General features: G+C 32.9%; 1 protein-coding gene across 4 annotated transcripts in view; it reads right to left on the bottom strand.

Annotated features, from left to right (window-relative positions):
- LOC135842454 (uncharacterized) overlaps positions 1-25,464 on the bottom strand; it is a 132,121-nt gene that overhangs the window by 100,657 nt on the left and 6,000 nt on the right. Inside the window, exon 1 of one of the 4 annotated variants that reach the window (XM_065359926.1) lies at positions 22,848-22,989. The exons of 2 other annotated variants lie outside the window; for them this stretch is intronic. In XM_065359926.1, coding sequence (XP_065215998.1) covers positions 22,848-22,867 — 20 coding nt within the window. In that variant the 5' untranslated portion in view covers positions 22,868-22,989. Of the gene's footprint in view, positions 1-21,884; positions 22,266-22,847; positions 22,990-25,464 lie in introns of those variants that run through there. One more of the 4 variants, XM_065359925.1, reaches the window with a different exon arrangement.

The raw sequence follows: 25,464 nt of genomic DNA on the forward strand, positions 1-25,464 counted from the left end.
AAAATCATTTTCTATTCAAATGTCCATTTTTCCAAATTTATTTGTACATTTTTTACATAAAACCACTATAATTTCAAAATACCCGCCATTTTAATTTGAATCCAAACAAAACATAACGTTCCGTTGCTACTTTACTCCTTTTACTACTACTTTTCAGAACGAGCAAAAATAACCGGTTCTTTTTACTCGGAGCAACGAAAAGAACGCCAGCGCAGAGTAAAAAGGAAGTGATTATTTTGCGAAAAGAACGCTCTATTTTACTCGGAGTTACTCGGAGCTACTCGGAGCATGCGAAAAGAAAACAGCTATTGTAACACGAATCGTGTCTACATGTGAGAATAATAGACTAATGTAGATTAGAAACGTCTTGCTGGAGGAGTCGTATTTTCCATTGTCTGCTCACTCATGCTTTCATGATTTCATCTTTCATAATAGATCCTTCTCGCAGGTACTACACAGTCATGTATCCTGCAACCCCCCTCACCCACAATAGCCTTAAATATACAGCATCTCGCTGTTCTATATATTACCTGGTTATTCATTTGTATCCCTCAAGGTGCCATCTTTATAATTGCAGGACTTTCTTCATGCTTTAGACTGCCTCCTCCACAATGCTTTTTGGCATTTATCTTCGCAGATTCCACCACCAAAAAAACATTTGCAGATATTTGTATCTTTTAATGAAAATTTTCCAAAAAATAAATTCGGTCGATAAAATAATAATATAATTAAGGGTTAGTGATTAATTTTCGGAAAATCGATTCGAAATCTGAAAATTATTTCGAAACCTCCAAAACTGCCTAAAAATGTCAGAACTAACAATAAATTGTCTCAAAATTTGAAAAAAAAACAAAACACTAAAAATTGAACTGATTTGGTTTTCAATTTTTAATCGATAGAAAATCGAGTCTTTTCGGCAATTTTTGGTAACAAAAAGGGAATTTTACAGTTTATGGCAAAAAGCGAGGTTTTGACAATTTTCAACAAAAAGAAGGGATTTTTTGGTAGTTTTCGGTCAAAAAGTAAGACTTTGCAAAATAACGTCAAATTTTGACAATTTTGTACAAAAAGCGAGAATTTCTAACAATTTTCTACAAAAAGCAAGACTTTAGCAAAAAACAGAACGTAGGTATTGGTAATTTTTGTCAAAAACGCGAGATTTTTGGATAATTTTTGGAAAAACGCGAAAATTTCAGCAGCAAAAATTTGTGAAAATGATTGGAAATTAATTTAAAATAAAAAGCGAAATTTTTTGTAGTTTTTATAGAAAAAAAAGAGACTTTTGGGCAACTTTGGGGGAGGGAGACGAGAATTTTCGATAGCTAAATGCTCGAATTTTTGGGACTTTTGGGCAATTTTTTTCAAAAACACGAGAATTTTTGATTTTTTTTTTTTAACGGAATTGTTTGGCAATTTTGCTGAAAAATAACAATTTTGACGGTTTCGAAAATCGAGAATTTTTGGACAATTTTTGGCAAACCGCAACCATTTTTGGATTAATTTTACCATCTTATCTCGTTTTCCTCAAATAATCATTTAATTTCACACAATTTGTCAAAATCACTAAAAAAATTTGCGTTTGCATCAAATTGCGAGTAAAAAATTTTTTTTGATGAAATTTCCTGAAAGTTTATAACATTTGTGTTTTGTTTTTGGTCAAAATTGCAACAAATAACCGTTTTTTATCAAAATTATCAAACAATTCTTCTTATTAAGCAAAAACTGAAAAAAAAGAGTAAGTATCTAGATACCTATAGATTGAGTGAATTTTAAGAGAATCATTCATGAACGAATTGGTTAGTTTTTTGAAAGAACCATTCGCGAACGAATTAATCAATTCTTCAATTTATAAATCAATTCGTTCGCGAATGATTCATTAAAAATTATTCAATTCGTTAGCGAATGATTCACTAAAAATTATTCAATTCGTTCGCGAATGATTCACCAAAAATCATTCGATTCGTTTGCGAATGATTCGCCAAAAATTATTCAATTTGTTCGCGAATTAGTGTTGGGCAAATTCGCGAATATTCTTTTTTTGCTTGCGCATGCGCAAGAATATGCGCAGATTCTTGCGCATATTCCGCAGATTCTTTTCAAAAAATTAGAACATTATTGCTTAGTTTAGAGATAATCGGAAACTTTCCAAATTTCCATTGAAAAGGTTTCAAATTATTAAGGAAAATTGGAAATTTATAAAGAAAAGTTGATGTAAAACTTGTAAATTGTGGAAAATTGTAGAAAAATCTTCAAATTTTTTGAAAAAAGTCATGATTTTTATTTTTTTGAGAGAATATTCTCCAAGCATTTGAGAATATTCGCGAATATTCGCGAATATTCTCAGATTATGCGCATTGAGAATATTCTCAGGCCAACACTATCGCGAATGATTCATCAAAAATTATTCAATTCGTTTGCGAATGATTCGCCAAAAATTATTCGATTCGTTTGCGAATGATTCACCAAAAGTTATTCAATTCGTTCGCGAATGATTCACTAAAAATTATTTAATTCGTTCGCGAATGATTCACCAAAAATTATTCAATTCGTTCGGGAATGATTCATAAAAAATTATTCAATTCGTTCGCGAATGATTCACTAAAAAATTTAATTCGTTCGCGAATGATTCACCAAAAATTATTCAATTCGTTCGCGAATGATTCATAAAAAATTATTCAATTCATTCGCGAATGATTCACCAAAAATCATTCGATTCGTTTGCGAATGATTCGCCAAAAATTATTCAATTTGTTCGCGAATGATTCATCAAAAATTATTCAATTCGTTTGCGAATGATTCGCCAAAAATTATTCGATTCGTTTGCGAATGATTCACCAAAAGTTATTCAATTCGTTCGCGAATGATTCACTAAAAATTATTTAATTCGTTCGCGAATGATTCACTAAAAAATTTAATTCGTTCGCGAATGATTCACTAAAAAATTTAATTCGTTCGCGAATGATTCACTAAAAAATTTAATTCGTTCGCGAATGATTCACCAAAAATTATTCGATTCGTTTGCGAATGATTCACCAAAAATTATTCGATTCGTTTGCGAATGATTCACCAAAAATTATTCAATTCGTTCGCTAATGATTCACCAAAAATTATTCGATTCGTTTGCGAATGATTCACCAAAAATTATTCAATTTGTTCGCGAATGATTCACTAAAAAATTTAATTCGTTTGCGAATGATTCGCCAAAAATTATTCAATTTGTTCGCGAATGATTCACCAAAAAATTCAATTCGTTCGCAAGTGATTCACCTAGAAATTAATCATTCGATTCACTTCGCTCGAAAACAGATCGATTCCTATAAGTACAATAGTTTCACAAAAACCGAATCAAGAATCAATCGTAAATTATTTGATCTGTTCGTGCTTTGCGAATGATTCACCGAGGAATAAATAAATTTATTCAATCACCAATCGTTCGTAAATGATTCGATTCGATTGTAAATACCTACAGATCAAATGTTTCCAAAAAAAAAAATGATTCAATTCGCTCGCCAAAATTCGGGAAAAAATCTACCTTCTTAATCAAAATTGCAAAAATTTTGTAATTCTTTCTTCTTCGTGTGATTTTATTCACATTTTCATTTCGTTTCAAAAATTGGTCAATTTTTTTCCTCACAATTTAACACGTTTGCGATATTTTGTTGAATTTTTACAATGCTTTATCTATTTTCATTTAATTTAAATGATTTTGATGATGGTATTCTGAAAAAATGTCAAGCAATTTTCATAAATTTTCGTTCAACTACGCAGATTTTTTCATCCATTTATGGCAACTTTCACCTGGGTGGGAGGTTGATTTTGCAATTTTTTTAGAAAAAGTTTTGCAACGACTTTTTTAGGAGTACAAAATTCGCTGATTTTCTTTTCGGGTTTCCAGTGACTGAAAACTCAATTCAAAATACAGAAAATTCCATTTAAAAATCTTCTGAACATTTTCAAATTTAAGAAATTACCCAAAAACTCACTCAAAATGTGATAAAAACAAAAAAATTATCATCAAATTGTCAGAAAACTGATTTTAAAAGTCTCGAAATCAATTTTTTATTTAATTGAGTTACTATTACTAATTAGTTTAATTATTACACGTAACAATTTCAGAATGCCCTCAACAGGGTAATTTGTCAAAATCACTAAAAAAAATTGCGTTTGCATCAAATTGCGAGTAAAAAAAATTTTTTGATGAAATCTCCTGAAAGTTTATAACATTTGTGTTTTGTTTTTGGTCAAAATTGCAAAAAAAAGTCCGTTTTTTATCAAAATTATCAAACAATTCTTCTTTTTAAGCAAAAACTGAAAAAAAAGAGTAGATAGTATCGGTACCTGTTTTGTCAAAATTGCCAAAAAGTGTTTTTTCGACAGAATTTCAGGAATTTTTTTTCTTTAGTCAAAAATGTCAGAAATTCTTGCTTTTTTCGCAGAAAATTCTGATTTTTTGGCCAAAATTGCAATAAATCCTGCAAAAAATCATATTTTTTTCTCGTAATAATTTCCACGTATAAATATGTCTTAATTTTTGTAGGTAAAATTTGGAAAAAAATTTAACTTCTTCATCAAAATTGCAAAAAAAAAACTCGTTCGTTTGTCAAAATTACCCAAAAAATTTGTTTTCTTACAGAAATTGCAAGATATCCGAAATCCTTTTAAGTGATTTATACAATAATTTAGTAGTTCTTCATGTGATTTTTTCACGTTTTCATTTCATTTCAAGAATTGATCAATTTTTCCAATTTCTCATCTTTTTTTATACGAGAAATTTAACATTTTTGTGATTTTGTTCAATTTTTACAATGCTTTATCGATTTTCATTCAATTTCAACCAATTTTTATGACATTTCAAAAATCTTAAAAGAATTTTTCGCAAATTTTTGCTCAACTAAGCTGATTTTTCTTATCCATTTATAGTAACTTTCAACTTGGAGGTTAATTTTGCAATTTTTTTACAAAGTTTTGCTTTTTTGACAAATTATCATTCGAGGCAAGTTTCGTCGGTAGTTCAAAAACATTTCATTATTGGGATTAAATGAGGAAAAACAGCTGCGATTTTCAAAAATTTATAATTATTTTGTTATGTACTCGTATAAATACTGCGCATTTGAAGGACTCGAAAATAAAAAAAAAAAAACAATAGGTTCAAAACTAAAAATAAACTCAAAATAAAATCTTCATTATAAAGATGAAAATTTCATCACATTTCTAAAACGTATTCAGCAGTACAAAATTCGCTGATTTTTTTTCGTGTTTCCAGTGACTGAAAACTCACTTCAAAACACAGAAAATTAAATCTAAAATCTTCTAGAAACATTTTAAGACTCAATCAGTCGCCCACAAATTCACTCGAAATATGATAAAAACAAGTAGGTAAATTATCATCAAATTGTCAAAAAACTGATTTTAAAAGTCTCGAAATCACTTTTTTTAATTCATTATCCTTAAATTTACCACACGTACGAGGCTTAATTGATTACTAATTAGGCTAATTATTACACGTAACAATTTCAGAATGCCCCAGCAGGACGATAAACTGATCGCTGCTAACAAAATTCTCTATAAATAGAATCAAAATGAAAGAAAAATCACTCATGTTTAAAAAATATCTACATATCTAAAAATAGATTTTAAATCTGAAATATGATCAATTGATCATAAATCCATCATAAATAGTCAAATACCTCGTGTCATGATATTTTGTAATAAATTGAAAATAATCAATTAAATTCAACGGCATGAATAGCCCGTGCAAAGGCATACGCTAAGGACTATCACAACAAGCCACGATACGAGTAAAAGTAATAGAAGTGTCGGGAATACATTGTTGACGTCTTTTTGAAAAGATGCCGCAGCGTCCTTGCATTCTTGTTTTGCCTTAGTCTCTTCGGTAAGGTTTCGTTTCAAATCTTCTATTTTTATTTTCAAATTCTGAACTTCTTCTTCACGGCCTGATTCGTATACGATTCTTTGATGGTAGTTCAAATAATCAGTGATCGATTGTTGTCGTATCTTTTCGGCGATATTATGACTCGAATCTTCAACTTTTTTTTCCAGCTGATTCAATTTGTCTTTGACTCTGCTGCGAGATATATGCTCATGTACAAAAAATAACAACGGTACTGCAGCACACAGCGAGAATTTCGCCCACATTGGCCACATTTTCATTGAAAGCATCGCGATCGTCGGAATAAACACAAAATACAAACGTTCGATTCGAGGTGTTTTTTAGCCAAAAATTCACAACTGATTGCAATTAAAAAACGCGAAATTCATTTGCTGAACGACACTTGTACCTGCACATTCGAACCACTGAGTAGAGCACTGATGAAAATGAACAGAAAAGGTATAGACCGTAAGGTATTGTAGTTGATCTGTCTCAACTCTCGTATGTCTCCTGGCGTCGTCGTCTTTCTTTATTCAAATACATGCCTACATTAAAGGATCCTTCTGGCAAAGTACCGTTGACTATCCTTCACCCCCTGCACTAGCCTTAAATACATGTACAGCTTCTCGCTGTTCTTTATATGTATGTATCATCTGATCATTCGTTTGCATCCCTCACGGTGCCATCTTCACAACTTCTGGGCTTTCTTCATGCTCTCGACTGCTTACTGCACAATGCTTTCAGGCATTCATCTTCAGAGTTAAGATTCCACCTCTTAACATTTTTAAATTTAAGAAATTACCCAAAAATTCACTCGAAATGTGATAAAAACCAAGAAAATTATCATCAAACTGTCAGAAAACTAATTTTTAAAGTCTTGAAATCATTTTTTTAATTTTATTCTCCTTAAAATTACCACAGAAATTAAGTTAATTATTACAGGTAACCAAATTCGGAATGCCCCAATAGGGTAAACTGATTATTGCTTTCAAAATCTAACTATTAATACACAAAACTTGGAGCCATTTGGTACCTTTTGCGCCGATTGTACGGCCGTTTTTGGTTTTTGCGAATTAATTTTGACGTTTAGAAACCTCCTTACCTGAGCGAATGCCCTCGAATCTTTTTGAAAATTCACATTTTTCCAAAAAAATTGTAATTAAAAAATGTTTGGATTTTGGAAATATGAGAATGTTTTGGTTTTCGATCACGAAAATAGATCCGCAGTACCTCTATCATTTTAAAGTCTTGGAAACATCCATAAAACTTCTGAAACCTTGGTTGATATTTGTGTGACGTCATACAAAGACATTTTTAGCCAAATTTTTCAAATTTTTGTAATTTTCATTTTTGAAAACATGAAAAGATGATTGAAGATGAAGAGTCAAGAGTGAGTTGTGCTGATTGATAAAAAGATTGATGAGATTTTGTTGAACGAGACAGAGACTTCTATTAAATTGATTTGATTTGTTCGCACGGTCGCACCCCTGGTTCAGCCTACACTCCTACAGAAAATAAAAATTCATATTTTTTTCGTGCATTTTTTTTCATTTAGGATTTACCTAATACGTAATTGATTAGAAAAATTTTTAAAATAAAAAACCAACGAATTCATGAGAGAAAACGCTGATTAAAAAAATAAAATACCAATTGTTTCAAAAATACCCTATGATATTTTCATTTGAAACCATAGAAACGATGGCGATAAAAAAAAAAACCATCAACTTCTCTGTAACTGGACAACAGGAAAGAATTGACAATTGACCCATTTAAGCTCGGGTTAAGGGATGCAGATCTTAAAAAAAATTATATGTATCAATGGAAAGAAGATAAAATTTCTTTATTATGGTATAAAAAAATAAAAAAGTTACGGGGTCCAGCATCCAGCTATAGATGGATTTTGAGTGAAAAAATGAAACTTCTGCAGTTCTTCACTTGTAGTCCGGCATATGACAATAGGAGTAATTGCACCCCCCCGCCGATCCTCCGGGACAACTTTTTTCTTGAAGGGGACATCCTAAGGAACATTTTAAAGCAAAGTTGCCAAAAAAAAAGTTGGCCTTACTTACAAAATGGCGGCCACTTTGATTGACAGGTCAGCCGAAATCGCAGATTTTGCGTTTTAACATAGGACTTGCACGAACTTTTTCAAACTTTACAAAGGTAGATCGAAAGATCATGCAAAAATTCATCACCTGTCAAAATTTCAAGTGCTAAAGTGCGTTTTTCGATTTTTGGTGAATTTTTGAAAATCGAATTTAGGTCAAAAATGAGAGAAAAAATCAAAATCTTACCAAATTGACCAAAAAAGCTGAAATTTGGGGTATACCCTATTTTCGACATGCCAAATTGATTGGAAACGGTTTCAACCCGTTTTGAGCAGTTCTGGAGCCTCCAGCAGATTTTTGAAACTCGAAATTCCCACAAAATTCCATCAAATTGGAGTTGTAAAGCTAAAATTTATTCTAAAAACTAATTTCAATACGCAACGAAGTACTGCAGGAGAATTTCAAGTCGTTTTGGAGCCTCCAGCGACTTTTTGAAAATTTTTGAAACCTCCAGCAGATTTTTGAAACTGGAAATTTTCACAAAATTTCATCAAAATGGAGATGGAAAGCTGACATTTACTCTACACTCCAATATTAACACCCTCTGAAGACGACTTCAAGTGAGTTCAAGTCATTTTAGGGCCTCCAACGACTTTTTTGAAAACTACTGGAGCCTCCAGTAGATTTTTGAAACTTGAAATTTCCCCAAAATTTTATCAAACCAAGATGGAGAGTCGAAATTCATTCTGCAAACTAATTTCAATACGCTATGAAGTTGACTGTTGGTGGATTTCAAGTCGTTTTGGAGCCTCCAGCAACTTTTTGAAAGGTTGTATGACTTTTTTTGGAAAATTGAAATTCCCTAAAAGTAGCTGGAAGCTTCAAAACCATTTGAAACCACCATGTAGTCTGCGGAGTAAATTTCAGCTTGCCAACTCCATTTGATAAATTAATGTTGGAAAAATTTAAAGTTTCAAAAATCTACTGGAGGCTCCAGTAATTTTCAAAAAAGTCGCTGGAGGCCCTAAAATGACTTGAACTCACTTGAAGTCGTCTTCAGAGGGTGTTAAAATTGGAGTGTAGAGTAAATTTCAGCTTTCCATCTCCTTTTGATGAAATTTTGTGAAAATTTCAAGTTTCAAAAATCTGCTGGAGGTTTCAGGAATTTTCAAAAAGTCGCTGGAGGCTCCAAAACGACTTGAAATTCTCCTGCAGTACTTCGTTGCGTATTGAAATTAGTTTTTAGAATAAATTTTAGCTTTACAACTCCAATTTGATGGAATTTTGTGGGAATTTCGAGTTTCAAAAATCTGCTGGAGGCTCCAGAACTGCTCAAAACGGGTTGAAACCGTTTCCAATCAATTTGGCATGTCGAAAATAGGGTATACCCCAAATTTCAGCTTTTTTGGTCAATTTGGTAAGATTTTGATTTTTTCTCTCATTTTTGACCTAAATTCGATTTTCAAAAATTCACCAAAAATCGAAAAACGCACTTTAGCACTTGAAATTTTGACAGGTGATGAATTTTTGCATGATCTTTCGATCTACCTTTGTAAAGTTTGAAAAAGTTCGTGCAAGTCCTATGTTAAAACGCAAAATCTGCGATTTCGGCTGACCTGTCAATCAAAGTGGCCGCCATTTTGTAAGTAAGGCCAACTTTTTTTTTGGCAACTTTGCTTTAAAATGTTCCTTAGGATGTCCCCTTCAAGAAAAAAGTTGTCCCGGAGGATCGGCGGGGGGGTGCAATTACTCCTATTGTCATATGCCGGACTATTGGAAATTTTTCATCCATTATTCTCCTGCATATATGATATAGCCAAGTTCAAGTGTATTTTGTTTTTGAATTAAATTATTGAAATTAACTTAACTTCTAACAAATAATGGAGAATAATATTGATTGACACGAAATTCATTATTTTTTACAATGACGTCATGTACATTTTATGTAGACCTAGAATTTGTTGCGGAATTCTCCGCAACTGATCGACTTGTTCTCTTTTAATGAAAAAAAAATCACTTGATAATTTCAACGAAGAAAATTTTTTAAAAATATCTATGTACATACACAATTTTCTAAAAATAGATTTTAAATCAAAAATACATTATAGGTATTAGGTAATCATAAATCCATCAGAAATAGTTAAATACCTCGTGTGTCATGATGGCCTATGCAAAGGCCTGTGCAAAGGCCTATACGCCTAACAACAATCCACGAATTCCTTCACTTCAGGGTTATTATGATTTGAAAAATTCAATAATACATATGTACAACACAAACAAAAACTAAATCCTTTGGCCAAGGCATATGACAAAAACTAACACAATAATCCCTGCTATGATTAAAATACATATTTCCTTGCCCATGGTATCGATCCTTTTTTGTAGGCATATCGCACAACCGTTCCAGTATTGTTTTGCCTTAGTCTCTTCGGCAAGGTTTCGCTTCAGATCTTCTATTTCTGTTCTCAAATTCTGAAATTCTTCTTCACGGCCTGATTCGTACGCGTTTCTTTGAGAATTCATATTATTCGTGCATTCTTGTCGTACCTCATCTGCGGCCATATTATGTCTCAAATCTTCAACTTCTTTTTTCAGCTCCTTGTATTCGTCTTTGATTCTGCTAAGAAATATATCCTCGTGTACAAAAAATAACAACAGTAATGCAGCACAAAGCGAGATTTTCGCCCACATTCCTATCGAAAGCATCGTCGAAACGTTCGATGTGTTTTTTTAGCCAAAAATTCTCAACTACAAAACGCGAAACCAATTTTCTGAGCAACACTTTTACGCGTACATTTGAACCACTATGCAGGAGCATCTAATGAAAATGAACAGGAAAGATAGGTAAGGTATTGTAGTTAATCTGTCTCAACTCTCTCTGTAGGTATGTCTTTGCTGGCGTCTTCTTTCTTTATTCAAATACATTAATAGATCCCTCTGGCAAAGTACTTTTGACTATCCTTCACCCCCTGCAATTAAATGTATAGGCAGCATCTCGCTGTTCTTTATGAGTATAATTATCTAGTCATTCATATTTTATCCGGTCGAAATCTATGCAAAATAAATAAACAATTTGAAACAACAAAATTTCGATTTTTTTCAATAATCAAGACTTTGAATACTTTTAGCAAAAAACACAACGTTTTGGAAAATCTTGACAATCGAAAGTAATACTTACTTTTTGGCAACTTCATTCAAAAAAATCGAGATTTTTGGATAATTTTTGCAAAAACAACTTATTCGCATTTTATGCAAAGGCACACGATAAGGAGAATGACCAACACAACAGCCCACAATACGCTTACAACAGATGCATAGTCCCTGCCCAAATCATCATTGCTTTTTCGTACTTCGGCCAGGTTTCTTCTCAAATCTTCTATTTCTGTTGTCATATTATCCACGCATTCTTGTCGTACTTCTGCGGCGATTCTCATATGTTCAACTTCATTTTTCAGATGCTTAAATTTGTCTTCGACTCGGCTGTGAAATACATTCTCATGTACAATAAATAACAACAGTAGTGCTGCACAAAGCGAGATTTTCGCCCACATTTCTATCGAAGGCATCGCGATCGTCGGAATAAACACAAAATAATTATGTACAAACGTTTGATTCGAGGTGTTTTTTAGCCAAAAATTAACAAATGATTACTACTACAAAACGCGAAACCAACCAATTTCGAACCACTATAGTATGTCGTATAGCACTAATGAAAATGAACAGAAAACTGAAAAAGTAAATAGGTATTGTAGTTAATCTGTCGATACTCTTTATGTCTTGCTGTAGTCTCCTTTTCTATTGTCTACTCACTCGTGCTTTCATCATACAAAGGCTAACCGGAACAAGGTGAGACTCATTGTGGTGAGACTGACTTCGGAGCAGAGTTGACAACGCTGCGTATGGTCAAAACAACTACAGGACATTTTGCTTTCCAACATACGACTCGCACGAAATTATTGCTGGAACTGGGAAAAGCTAGATCGAAAGAGCATGCAAAATTTATCACCAGCCAAAATTTCAAGCGTTAAAGTGCAATTTTAGATTTTTGGTGAATTTTTGAAAATTGAATTCAAGCTGAAAATGGGAAGAAAAATCAAAATTTTTTCAAATTGACCTAGAAAGCTATTTGAGGTATACCGTTTTTCGACCTGCCAAATCGATTGGAAACGGTTTCAAACTGTTTTGGGCAGTTCTGGAGCCTCCAGCAGATTTTTGAAACTTGAAATGTCCACAAAATTTCTGTCATCAAATGGAGCTGGAAATCCAAAATTCACGAATGAAGGTCCAAAAAGTAGCTGGAAGCTTCAAAACTATTTTGAAGCCACCTACACTCCATAGCGATTTGAAAGTATGTAGTTTGCAGAGTGAATCTTGTCTTTCTAACTCGATTATTTGGTAAAATTTTGTGGAAATTTCAAGTTTCAAAAATATGGCGAAGGCTCTAAGAATTTCCAAAAAATCGCTGGAGGCTCCAAAATGACTAGAACCTCCTGGAAGTCTACCTGATAACGTGTTGAAATTGGAGTGCAGAGTAAATTTTGGATCTCCAGCTCTGTTAGGTGAAATTTTGAGCATTGAAAAATCTGCTGGAGGCTCCAGTAATTTCCAAAAAGTCACTGGAGGCTTCAGTAATTTCTAAAAAGTCACTGGAGGCTCCAAAACAAAGTTTCAAAAATCTATTGAAGGCCCCAAGAATTTTCAAAAAGTCGCTGGAGGCTCCAAAATGACTAGAACCTCCCGGAAGTCTACTCGATAGCGTGTCAAAATTGTAGTGCAGAGTAAATTTTGGATTTCTATCTCTGATAGGTAAAATTCCGAGCACTGAAAAATCTTCTGGAGGCTCCAGCAATTTCCAAAACGCCACTGGAGGCTCCAAAACGACTTGAAATTTACCTGTAATCACTTCATAGGGTATTAAAATTAGTTTGCAGAATGAATTATGGCTTTCCAACTGCATTCGATGAAATTTTGAGGAAATTTAAAATTTCAAAAATCTACGGAAGCTCCAAGAAATTTCAAAAAGTCGCTGGAGGCTCCAAAATGACTTAAACTCACCAGCAGTCGAATTAATAGCGTGTATAAGTTGGAGTGCAGCGTGAATTTTGGATTTCCAACTTCATTTGATAAAATTTGGTGGAAATTTCAAGTTTCAAAAATCTGCTGGAGGCTCCAGAACTACTCAAAACGGTTTGAAACCGATTCCAATCAATTTTGCAGATTGAAAATAGGGTATATCCCAAATTTCAGCTTTCTAGGTCAATTTTGTATAATCTTGATTTTTTTCTTATTTTTGGCCTGAATTTGATTTTTTAAAATGACCATTAATTTACGAAAAATGACCAGTATTTACTTACCAAAAATTGCTAATAATTTACTGAAGATTACCAGTAATTTACAAAAATTTACCAGGGGTCGAGTTCTTAGATCTCAGTCAAAACATAAAACCAAAATATTATTTTATTGATCAAATTTCTAAAATTCCGACATAAAGTATTAAAAATAATGAAGAATTCGAAATTTTTTTTCAAGTTTTCAACGTAAGCGTGACGTGTATTTGGACAGGCCCTCGGTATAAAAAACATAAGTACATATTATATTCTCATCAAAAAATAGAAAATCACCATAAAATTGCCAGATAACCTACTTGAATTATTCTATTTTCAATATAAATGATTGCTTTGCTTTGCTCGTTAGTTAGGTTTCACATCAGCATCCTCAGTTCACTCACATCAGAAAAATTTGAAATAACATGGTTGACTCTATGGTCAAAGGTGAGAAGAAGCTAAAAATGATGAAGTGAGAGTGATTTAAGTATAGAAATTATAAACCGGAATTTACCAGACTCGGAAATGTAACCCAAATGATTATCTAACCAGTTGAACCAGTTTCTCACGTGTTGGTGGGTGCTCCTTAAATTATTCATTTGAATGCTCAATTTTCAAAAAAAAAAAAAATTAACTTGGAAAAATGAATTGTCAGCATAACACAGTGTCCTGGAATGAGACGTAAGCGCTTGGGTAAGCTAAAATTTGAAATGACCAAGGTAAATATTTATGTTCCTGATTCTCAGATCTGAGAATACGAGAACTTCAACAAAGACATCGTTTACAAATTGCGAACTTTCCGTTTTCTTGAAAGCTTTTCTTATCGATACATTGACCTGACCTTAGCAAAAATACTCGTAATTTCGTTTTAAAAAACGAAAACATGATGAACTTTTGACATCAAGTTCACATTGTTATCAAAACATTACTATGTAAGTATTTGAATTCGCTTTCTATTTATGCGTAAATGAAGCATGAAGCGATTCGTTATAAATACAATATTATGAAGAGGGTATTTCTGTTCTGTCTGGGAAAATCTTACAAAAAATGTATTGTTTCTATGTTCTAAAAAAATTCACAATCGAGAAACGTAGGTATCTGCGTTAGAACAGTAAGTAGGTATGTTCATAAAGAACTGCGACCGTTTTTAGGTGATTTTCTCTATTGATAAACTCAACTCAACTACCTACTTTCTTTCATTTTAATTTCATTTCCACTTTCTTTCCATGATAGAATTTTCAGGTTCCAGACGCGAGAAGATTCAAATAATACTCAATCCGGCAGATAATTCGCCTTACTCCAGCTTCCAGCATCGTTACAAATGAAAAAAATTCAAAATTACCTACGACGTGAATAACTCATCTATCATGCGCATGAAGATAGATGGGCACAAGTTTAAAAATATTGTACATGCGTTTAAAATTTTGAAAATGAAATAAGTATATTATGAGCGTTATACTCAAGTTCATAATCGAATCGAAAATAGATAACCACACATATTAAGATCATTTCGTAATTTTTATCAAAACACTCGTAACATTGAAGATATAAACAGCGATAAATTATTTAAAAAATTGCAACCGTCATCTCAAAAGATATACATAAATTAATTTGGCGGCAAGAAAATGAAATCATCCGGGAGGAATTTTTTATGCGTAGGTAATTTCAATTTCAACCTATTACTCGTAGGTACATCATCAAAGTTCACAGAAATGAATGACACGACCGACCAAGTAAGTAACTAATCTACGAGTTCGAACTTCGAATGCGACCACTCGACCAGATAGTCCCCCCCCCCCACCCAGGTACTTATTCGCGGATAAGTCGTATACTTATTTAAACGAATTTTAAATAGATTTAAATTATCAATTACCGTTTCATTGTTATCTGTAAGAAAATGTAAATCGAGTCTACGTGAAGTATTTATTAGCGACGAGGTTTGTAAAACGTAAAGCGAACGTTTCAGTTGAAATTTTTATAATGAGTAATTATACCTAGAGCTAGACCTACGTATGCTTATTTAGTAGATAGGTATTAGACCGACACCTGCATAGGTAAAGGTAGGTAAATAAATGTGAATATTACGTCAAGTAAAATATTAATGAATACGAAAATAGATTAAAAATTAAAGACGATGGTACTGATAAATTTGAAGAAAAAGAAACTATTATTAGAGCAAATTGGTAAACAAAAATTCAGTAATTTGAGACCCAGGAACGCCATTCCATGCTGTAGAAACTTCAAACTTACTACCGAACCTCATGAAGTATCCCCCAGGGATTTGGATGGCATAAATTAAAATTGGGGTAGGTACTACATAAGTAAATTTCATTTCAACAACTCAATTGGGTACTTAGGTAAAATGTTGTGGAAATTTTAATTTTCAAAAATCTGTTAGGGTGCTCCAGAATCCAGAACTACTACTCAAAATAATTCGAAACCGTTTCCAATCGATTTGTAAGGTCGGAAACAGGGTACACACCAAATTTCAGCTTTTTTGGTCTATTTGGTAAAATTTTAATTTTTTTTTCATTTTTGATCCGAGTCTAATTTTTTAAAAATTTATTACAAATCAAAATCGCTTGTGAACTCGAAAATTTGATCTAATGTTTCTAAATTTGTACTTGGAAAATCAAATCACCTCGATTCAGTGATGGACAATAATTATTTTAGCTAATTTTCAAATTCTGTGATTTCAGAATTTTTTTTTTGCTTTGCCATTGAAAATTAAAGGGACACAGGTGTAGAAGTGGCTTACGTAACTTTTCTCATAAGGATTATAAAATCACTTACTTATTCTCGTACGCGAGTTCATATTCTATCATTATTTTTGGAAGGAAATTTGTACTCACCTGAAACAAAGAAAAATCAATGTGGATTAGTTATATGTATGTAGTTATAGTCATAAAATTATTGATCAATCAACAGATAATATGAAATAGTAATGGTCGAAAGCCGAAGTAAAAATTCTGACGATCTCGACGTAATAATAAAGAACCAGAAATGAATATTCGCAAAGAAAGTATCATAAAAATTGTAAAATTGATTCTGAAAATCACTTAAAAATATCAAAAATTGATGGACTAGCAGAAAAGCACCAAAATTTGAGAAAATGCCTCATTTGGGTTAAATTTTACACAGACTGCTTAGATTATTGAAAAATACCAAGAATTAATCGGAGATTCTCAAAATTGAATGATGATCTTGCAAAACTGCAGAAAGTGCCATAAAAATTGAAAATTACCAGAAATTACTTTTTTCCTCCAGGTTTTTAGAAAGCTCTCGACTCGACCACCCCCTCCCCACACACACAAAAAAATTAACAAAGTCAAATTTTTCACAGGAAAATTTCCAAAAAAATTGAAATTTGAAGAAAATTTAAATATAAAGTATTTTTTAATTTCAATTAAAATTATTTTCAAGAAAACAATAAAAATGAACGCATTATTGAATTTAAAAAAAAAATTTTTCATTGCCTTTTTGACTGAATTCACTACTTTCACTACCCAAAAGACTGAAATAATTTTGTTCAAATTCAGTGACCACCTTTACTTCGAGTTGAAAACAACTCAGAAAAAGTAATGGCTCTAGAGATACCCCTGAAGGGCAAACATGGACCCTCAAAAGAGGGAGAATTTTTGAAGAAATCGTTTTTTTTCGCTTTATCCCCTAAGCTAATGCTTAGAAAATAATAGCCTTGTTCTAAAAGATGACATTTGAAATTCTACATAGACCAAGACCATTGCCATCAAATCCCAAGACCACTTTCAGGATTCTACTGGGCGGTTAAAAATTTGCGAATCAATTATTTTCGAGCAGATTCCTGTTTTGAACATTTTTTCTTATCAAATACATAGGGGTAACGGCCCTATTTTTTACCCCCCCCCCCAGGACATATCTTGAAATTTCTTTTGACCTAATGAAGCTAGAGAAAAACTGAAAACCTCTTTGAAATCAGCAAACATTCGTTGACAAGATTCAGTGTTTGCCAAAAGTTTAATTTCATTAGGTTCGCCAGAAAAAAATTTTTCCGCAAAAAAACGAGTTCGCAATTTTTTTACCCCCCCCCCATTTTTTCTGTGTTTTCAATAATAACAACGTAGATTCAACGTTTCCTGACAAATTATTAATTAATTATGCAAAAAACTGCCCTTTCCGTTATCATTAGTGTATTCATTGCTTGAAAACATAATTGAGAATAAAATTGAGAATTTATAAAGATTATTTGTGCAAGTTTTCAACAAAAAAATTTAATACATGTATTTTTGGACTCTAAAATTCCTGGACCACCAGATGAACGCATTTTTTTCACAAGAAACTATTTTTTGGAAATTTTTTGCGGATATAGATGGTAAAAAAAATGCTGTGAAAGTTCCTGCTCCTATATTTTCTGTTTCCATGTTACTGTTATACTTAAGGTCTTCAATTTTGTACCCGTTTTTGTTTCGTTTGCTTTCATAGACAACCTATATTAGAGGGGTATCAATCATTTATTCAATTTTTTTGGTTGATTGTTTACATTGATGTAATCAACCGTAGAAAGTGTTTTTTGGAGAATATTATTTACAAAAGTTCAGAGCCGTACATTCAAAACTTCCCCAAAAATGAATAAAATTGGTATCATGCCTTTAAACGGTCTTCAGAGAGCAAAAATTCTGAAAATAGTGGGGGGTAAAAAATTAGAGAACAAAAATTAATATGGATTTTCTATTTTTTTACCCGGTAAAAAAAATAGAAAACTGGGCTCGAATCGTTCCCTATTTTTCTACCCCCTGTAAAAATATTTAGAAAACAATTTCGATGTAAAATAACTAGCTCATCTAATAGACCAGAGTGTGTAGAATTCAGCGATGTACTCACGAACTCATTTTGATGGAAATTAGTGCGTCCAATCCTTCAAATCAAAACACACTTTTTAAAATTTTTTTAAAGAAAATCGACTAAAATTCATATCACATTTTTCAAAGTCCCCTGAACCATAAAGATTGAATGGAAAATGCAGTTTTTCAAGGGCATTGTGTTCCAAAAGAACCACAAAACATGTTGATATGGTTTTCAAATCGATTCATGACTTTGGTTGGCTTATTTTTCAGAAAATTCTTGGAGGGTAAAAAAAACTAGAGAGGGTAAAAAAAAACTGGGCCGTTACCCCTATTTGATTTCTGTGTATCATTTCTGAAACTAAAGGAATATTTTGAAAGTAAGAAGTGCAAATTTTCTTGATCATTATTGCCAGTTTCAAAAAAATCAAGAAAAATAGCCGAAAACTTAGCTCAGTTCTTTGAAATTAGCAATAGTGACCAACAAATTGAAACTACTGAATTCCAAAATACTTCCAAGATTTTAGAATATGATATCTTTCTATGTTTTAACATAGGTAATTAGCAAAGTATCGAAGAAGAACACAAGTTTTTAACACAAGAATTTACCCAAAAATATTTTTTCTTGTTTTCACGAAAATTGGAGCTGTATAGGGTACAAAAAAACATTGAGAACCTTGAAAATTTCAAAACAGCATGAAATATTTTTTGAGTACTTTTTTTTAAATACTTAAGCACTGGATTTTACGAAATTTTTGTCTTTTTTTTACTATCTATTATTCGAACTCACTTTCATTTTGCAAGAAATATTATTTCCTTTCTCTAATTCCAAAGAAAAGATGGTAAGACTGAATAAGATTATTTTACTTCCTTCACACAACATCAAATATATACACACTTAAGAAATTCGTATACAAAATTTTAAGCTCCTTATGAAAATTCAAAAGCGTGACGAAGTGATGTTTCGGGGGGGGGGGGGAGGGGGAGGGGTGAGACTGAAATTCTTCCAACTTTCTGTGACTAGATTTTTCCACCTTTTTACTCTAGATCCCCCCTCCCCTCCTCCAGGATTTTTCCAGCTAATTAGCCAGATGAGAGGTTCGAACCAATTTTGGAAGGGGAAGTTGGAAAAAAAATGTTGAAAAATATTTCAAAAACGAACATTTGAATTGTTCTATTGCAAGGTTGGTAGTACTGAAATCCTAAATAAAAAATTCGCACCTTTTTCATTTTTTTTTTTTTTAGATTTTTGGCTTTTGAAAATTAAATTTAAAAAGAGAACAGAAAATTACTCAGTCCAAGGGAAGCGAGAGCGCAAAATTTTTAGATTTTGTCCGAGCGAAAGCTTTAGAAAATACCTATGTTTCTTGAATTTCTGAAATTGATTTTTCATTCCTGAAAATATGTATTTGGAAAAATGTGCAGTAGAATTCAAATCTTTGAAAAATCTGAATATTTAGAAAAGTAAAATAACTGATGCAAAAAGTTGATTTTTGTACAGTTTGTTTCAATATTTTGAAATTTTTTTTCAAAAATAAGAATAAAGACCCGACCTAAACGAGTGCAAAAGCTTTCAAAAATTGAAAAGTTTTCAAAAATAAAACAATGTACGTATTATTCTTGATGTAAGAAGTGAATTTTTCAACCCTCCAACTTTGATCAGAGAAAAGAAAAGGCGAGAGGTGTGAAAAATTGATCAATTGAAACAGAAAACGACATCATTGTTGAATTCTTGATGATGCAAAAAATTGGTTTTCATGACTTGATTATTTTTATTTTTCAGAAAATTATAGTTATTTATATATTTTTAAAAATATGAATAAGTAAGACTTGAGCAGGCGAGGGCAAAAGCTCTCAAAAATTCATAATTCATCATTTTTTTTAGGAATTCAGGACATAATTTTTATATTTTCAAAAAGAATCAATTTTGGAAAAAATTAAAAACTGTTTTCAAATTTTCAGCAAAAAATAAAAGGGCACTTTTTGACATTTTTTTAAATCAGAAATTGGGACTTTCTGGCAGTTTTGACTGAAATGCTTCAAAAGATCTTTTTTGGAAAATTTCAAGTTGATATGAGGGAATATGCCCTGATCGCCTTAGCGATAATTAAATTAATCCCTTCGTACATTTAATCATAATATTCTTCGTTAGCGTAGGCGTATAAGATTTACTTATACCAGAGGTATGGCAACGTGAGAACTACGCATATAGGGGAAAGTATTTATACATCCTAGGGGAAATGATTTATTGTGTCCGGTGGCTCGTAGATCGAGGGAAACTCGAGGGTACGAGCATCGGATCTCCAGCCACGAACTTCACTTGGAATAAGCTACTCGCGATGGCTGGTTCTTGGTCACAAAAGACGTATAGGCAATGATGGTCTAAAAAACCATCATCCCTCTTAACTGTTTTCGCCCACTACCACTGTGGATAATTTGTTCAAAAATGTGAATTAATTAAATACGTTCATTGAAATAATTTAAATTACCCATTTTACGGATATTTCTCCGAATCGGATCCATTCGGGAAATATGTAATAATATAACCCAATTCTGTAGCCGATCTTAGTATGAGTGGATCACAGGAGAGGCAGAAAATAAGCACAGTGTCGTAAGTTGTGAAATAGACTTATTAGTTAAATAATAATATTATGAGGGACGTAACACACCTAGTCTAATTAAATAATACGTAGTTTGCATCGCCAAGTAATCTTAATTTTAAGCTTAAACTTAATTATGTTACGAGTCGATATTTTATGCGAGATGTCAAGTAGATGTTGAGTCCACTATCAAACATAAAATAATGCTGATTATGTTACATTGCCCTATGAATCCTAAAGTGTATTTTGTTGTGCTAAAATATTAATAAATTGCTTTTAAGAATATTTCTGCGATCTTGAGTACTTTATTGGTAGTTTAGTATGATTTTTGTGTATATGGTAGAATGGTTTTACATAAGGTGTTTTCTCTACGAGCTATCCAGGTACGAGTAATTATTCACTCTCTAGGGAATAATTCTTGACTTCACCCTTTAACCTATTCTAATAATTCCAATTCCCTAAGTCAGTAATTCCTATTCTCACTATATCAAAGTGAAATAGCATAAAATTAAAAATTGTTTTCGAATTTTCAGCGAAAAATAAGACACTTTTTGACATTTTTTTTTTAGCAGAAAATGGGGCTTTCTGGCAATTTTGACTAAAATGCTTGGAAAGGCATTTTTTTGGTGGAAAATTTCAAGTGAAACGACATTATCGTATTTGATATGAGAAGTCAATGTTTCTAATTTTCAACTTTGGTCAGAGAAAGAAAAAGGAAAACTTTCAAAAATTCATAATTCGTGAAATAAAAACCCATGGTTTTTGATAATTCTTTGACTTTCCTTGAATTACTCAACCTTTTCCCAACTTTCCCCAAATTCCCCAAATTTTTCCAACCAACCAAAATTTCCTCAAAGTTCTCAACTTTTTACCAACATTTTTCTGTCTGGAAAAACGAGACATCTCCCCCCCCCCTCTCCAAGCACGCCTCTGTCAAGATTTCATCGAATTACCACTCAAAAAATTACCCTCAAATTAAAAACAGTTGTCAAAAATATGGAAAAATCTATCTCTCAAAAACTTATCCAAGCTCGAAAAACTCAGATCTCTGAAAAAATCTCTCAGCAAAAAGAAAAGAGCACACAAGTCAGGAGGCAAAAAATCTCCATCAACTAATCACACAACCACAAAAAACCAATTTGAACATTCCAATTCCAAATCCAAATCCAAAAAAAAATCATCACAGAAAAAAATCTCCTCACCTTATCGGCGTCCACATTAGCGACATATTTGCGTCGTTTCGCAGCCAACTCCGCACCCGATAAATATATCTAATATTAAGTATGCGCGATAAACAAACGAAAAAAAATATTTTAATGGGTTTTTTATTCCACTTGTCACGCCAACACCACCACCAGACCAATCAACAGGTACGCGAACTGTTGCTATATTCACAGTTTCACACCATTACGACTTACGAGAGCCCGTCGCGTCGTGTCAGTTTCGTCGCGAAATCACAGGTAGAATATTCGTCGTATTCTCGTGAATAATTATTCGTACTCTCGTACAGCACACAACAAAACGAACGAACAGCACAGCTTGACGCGAATAGTTACAAGTTGGTACTACCAATAATACCACACACCGGTTAATAAAACCTCATTTTGTGATACATTAATTAGGCTAATAAATCTTTATCTTATATTCTCTCTCTCGTGTGTAGTGTTTTTATCGCGACGACCGACGATATTATTTTTTTTTCAAGCACATACGAGTAGCAACAAGTGTATGAATTTTCACGTACACCTAAGTTCTTCGTAATCACATCTTATTCTACGAAAATTTTTTCGAAAAAATTCACTTATGGGTTGCAAATTTTCCTCGAGATGAGTTGAAATCGAGAGGAAGAGGACGACGAGCCATGGTCCTCTCATATCTGGTCATCTTCATCACTCTCGTACAGTACGAACGTACAATTAAAGACAATCAAACGAATTGAAACGGGTCGAAATCCTTGAACTTTCAAGAACCGTGTCATTTCTAATTAATTTTTAATTTCTCGAAGAATAAAAAAAAAAAAGAGAAATAATAATAATATACTACGGTATAAGTATAAGCTATTTATGATGACGCCGCATTCGGATCAGTGCAATGGAAAAATATGTGCAGGGATATGGACTCGAACGAGTATACGTATATCGAGTAAACAATACACTTAAACTTACCACCACTGACCACTGGCCATTCGATTATATCCAAAGACGGTGGCGATGGTGATGGCGGCGACCTTTGCCAGCACAATACGAAAAAATTTTCAATGCACTAGACGTACTCGTATACTCTACGTGTATCCATATCTCTATCTATGGACACATATGGTCGTCAACATCGTCAACATCGTCATCGTCAACCTCACAGCATCACATAACCCCACTGGCCATCGATTATAAGGTAAAAAAATAACACATCTACTACCACAACAATCGAGAAAACCACACCATGGACTGCTTCGTACTTCGTTGTATTTGTAGTTGTCGTCGATCGATCGATTACATTTTCCAAGTATTATTCTCCGCATTAGTTACGGAATTAAATGACTAGGTAATTGTAGAGCCTGCTGCAGGTACCTCTACCTAGTACCTCTCCTAGGCTGTTGTAAGACGCGACCATAAGCGACAGCAACTACAGCAGCCTCAGCCCCCAGTCCCCCGTCTCAATGATGCTGATTTTTATGGTTTGTAAAGTACGAGTACCTACATAGATAGAGCTAGGTAGGATAGAGTTATCATAATGTGGTTTAGGTTTTGGTTTAGTTTCATATTTTTTTTTTTTACTCGCCTCCATTAGGTGTTTATAAATACATGAGCGAGGTACAGAGGCTACAGGTACTTTCACAAATGGTTTTGTCCACTCTTCGCAGTCTTCGGTGTGTATACTTTGTAAATGAAAAGAATGGGAATTGGGATGGAGGAGCTGACCGAGACAGGAGAAGGGTAATGGAGCAGTAGAGACTGCGACTAGAGGAGACCGCCAACAGCTCGTGGAGTATCGTTGTCGTCTCGTTATGGATAAATGAGTCTATTAACGAGTCTACGAAAATATTCGACGACTACGAGACTACGACCAATGTCCCAAATATTTTTTTTTTACTTCGAATAACTCGTAGGTAGGTGAATATTTTAAGAACGTGAAGCACGTGTTTATAGTGCATTCTGTTGCGAGTTTTTTGAATATTTATATCGATGGGAAATTTTCATTAAGACATTTTTAATTTCATTCATCCTTCGTTCTCATGTACAAATACAATAGATGAAGATTTTGTCAAAAGCCTCGTACCTCAAAAATACATTCAGATTGCCCATTAAATTCACTACAAAAAATTCAAAAATCCTCAATTGAAGCCAATTTTGCAATTTTTAACATTTTTGGACCTAAAAACACCTTCTATAGATGTACTCAAAGTGAAAGTCTTAATCATTGAATCCATGTTTCACTTCTGTAAGAACCTCTAGTAGTAGTTTCAGAGTTGAAAAAGTCAAAGTCACAAAAAAGTGTAAAAATAAAAACAATACCTATGATTTAAAAATGTGCAAGGATTCGACCCCCCTTTTCTTCTTCTCGGTCGCTCATGTCGTGAAAGACAAGACTCACGTCATGTCCAAAATTTGGAAAGTATTCGCTTCATTTTTTATCCAAAAAAATATGTATGTACTTGACCAGACGGATTTTCACAGTTTTTGAAAACTTCCTCCATTCCCTTCTCAAAGGGCGTCAATAAGATCAAATTCTCCGCACTTTACTGTTCATGTACCTGTACCTATTTTTCATTTTTCACGAAGACAAAATTCGCGAAAATAATTATTGTAAATGAAGGCGTTCAACCCCCGCCCCCCCACGATCTGTTCCAAAACCCTATTAACCTACCCAAATACGTATATATTGATAATTCATGTATTCACTCCAATTTTCTATTGAACTTTTTTTTTAATTGGACAAATTTTCATGATTTTTAGATTTAAAAAAGAACTCATTGAAAAGCGATACCCTCACTTCCAAAACTTCAAGTATTTACTTCTATTTTTAGCAACATTTCTTTTCAATTAGAAGGATTTTCATTGTTTCTGAAAACTTTAGGGCACATGCCCCCCCCCCCAATCCACAGGCTTCAATAAGATTTAGGTTTTATGAGCTTTGCTGTTAATGTACATAGTACTTTATTCCAGTTTCTGAATTCACAAAAAATGCTAATTTCAAATGAAAGCATTCCATTCTTTTGTTCCTTCATTTTTAGCGAATCATTCGCCAACGAATTGATTATTTCATTAATTTGTGAATCAATTCGTTCGCGAAGGAGTCACTTGAACGAACCAATTCGTTCGTGAATGATTCACCAAAAATTGATCAAATGAATCGATTCGTTCGCAAACGAGTCACTTATACGAACTAATTCGTTCGCGAATGATTCGCCAAAATTATTCAATTCGTTCGTGAATGATTCACCAAAAATAAATAATCGATTCGTTCGCGAACGAGTCACTTATAAAAATCAATTCGTTCGCGAATGATTCACCAAAAATTACTCAATTCGTTCGCGAATGATTCACCAAAAATTACTCAATTCGTTCGTGAATGATTCATTAAAAAAATGAATTAAATAAATCGATTCGTTCGCGAATGATTCATCAAAAATTATACAATTTGTTCGCGAATAATGCACCAAAAATTATTCAATTCGTTCGTGAATGATTCACCAAAAATTGATAAAATTAATCAATTCGTTCGCGAATGATGCTTCAAAAATGATTGAATTCGTTCGCGAATGATCCATTAAAAATTATACTG

This window comes from Planococcus citri, chromosome 4 (genome assembly GCF_950023065.1).
Source record: "Planococcus citri chromosome 4, ihPlaCitr1.1, whole genome shotgun sequence".
Taxonomy (NCBI): Eukaryota; Metazoa; Arthropoda; class Insecta; order Hemiptera; family Pseudococcidae; genus Planococcus; species Planococcus citri.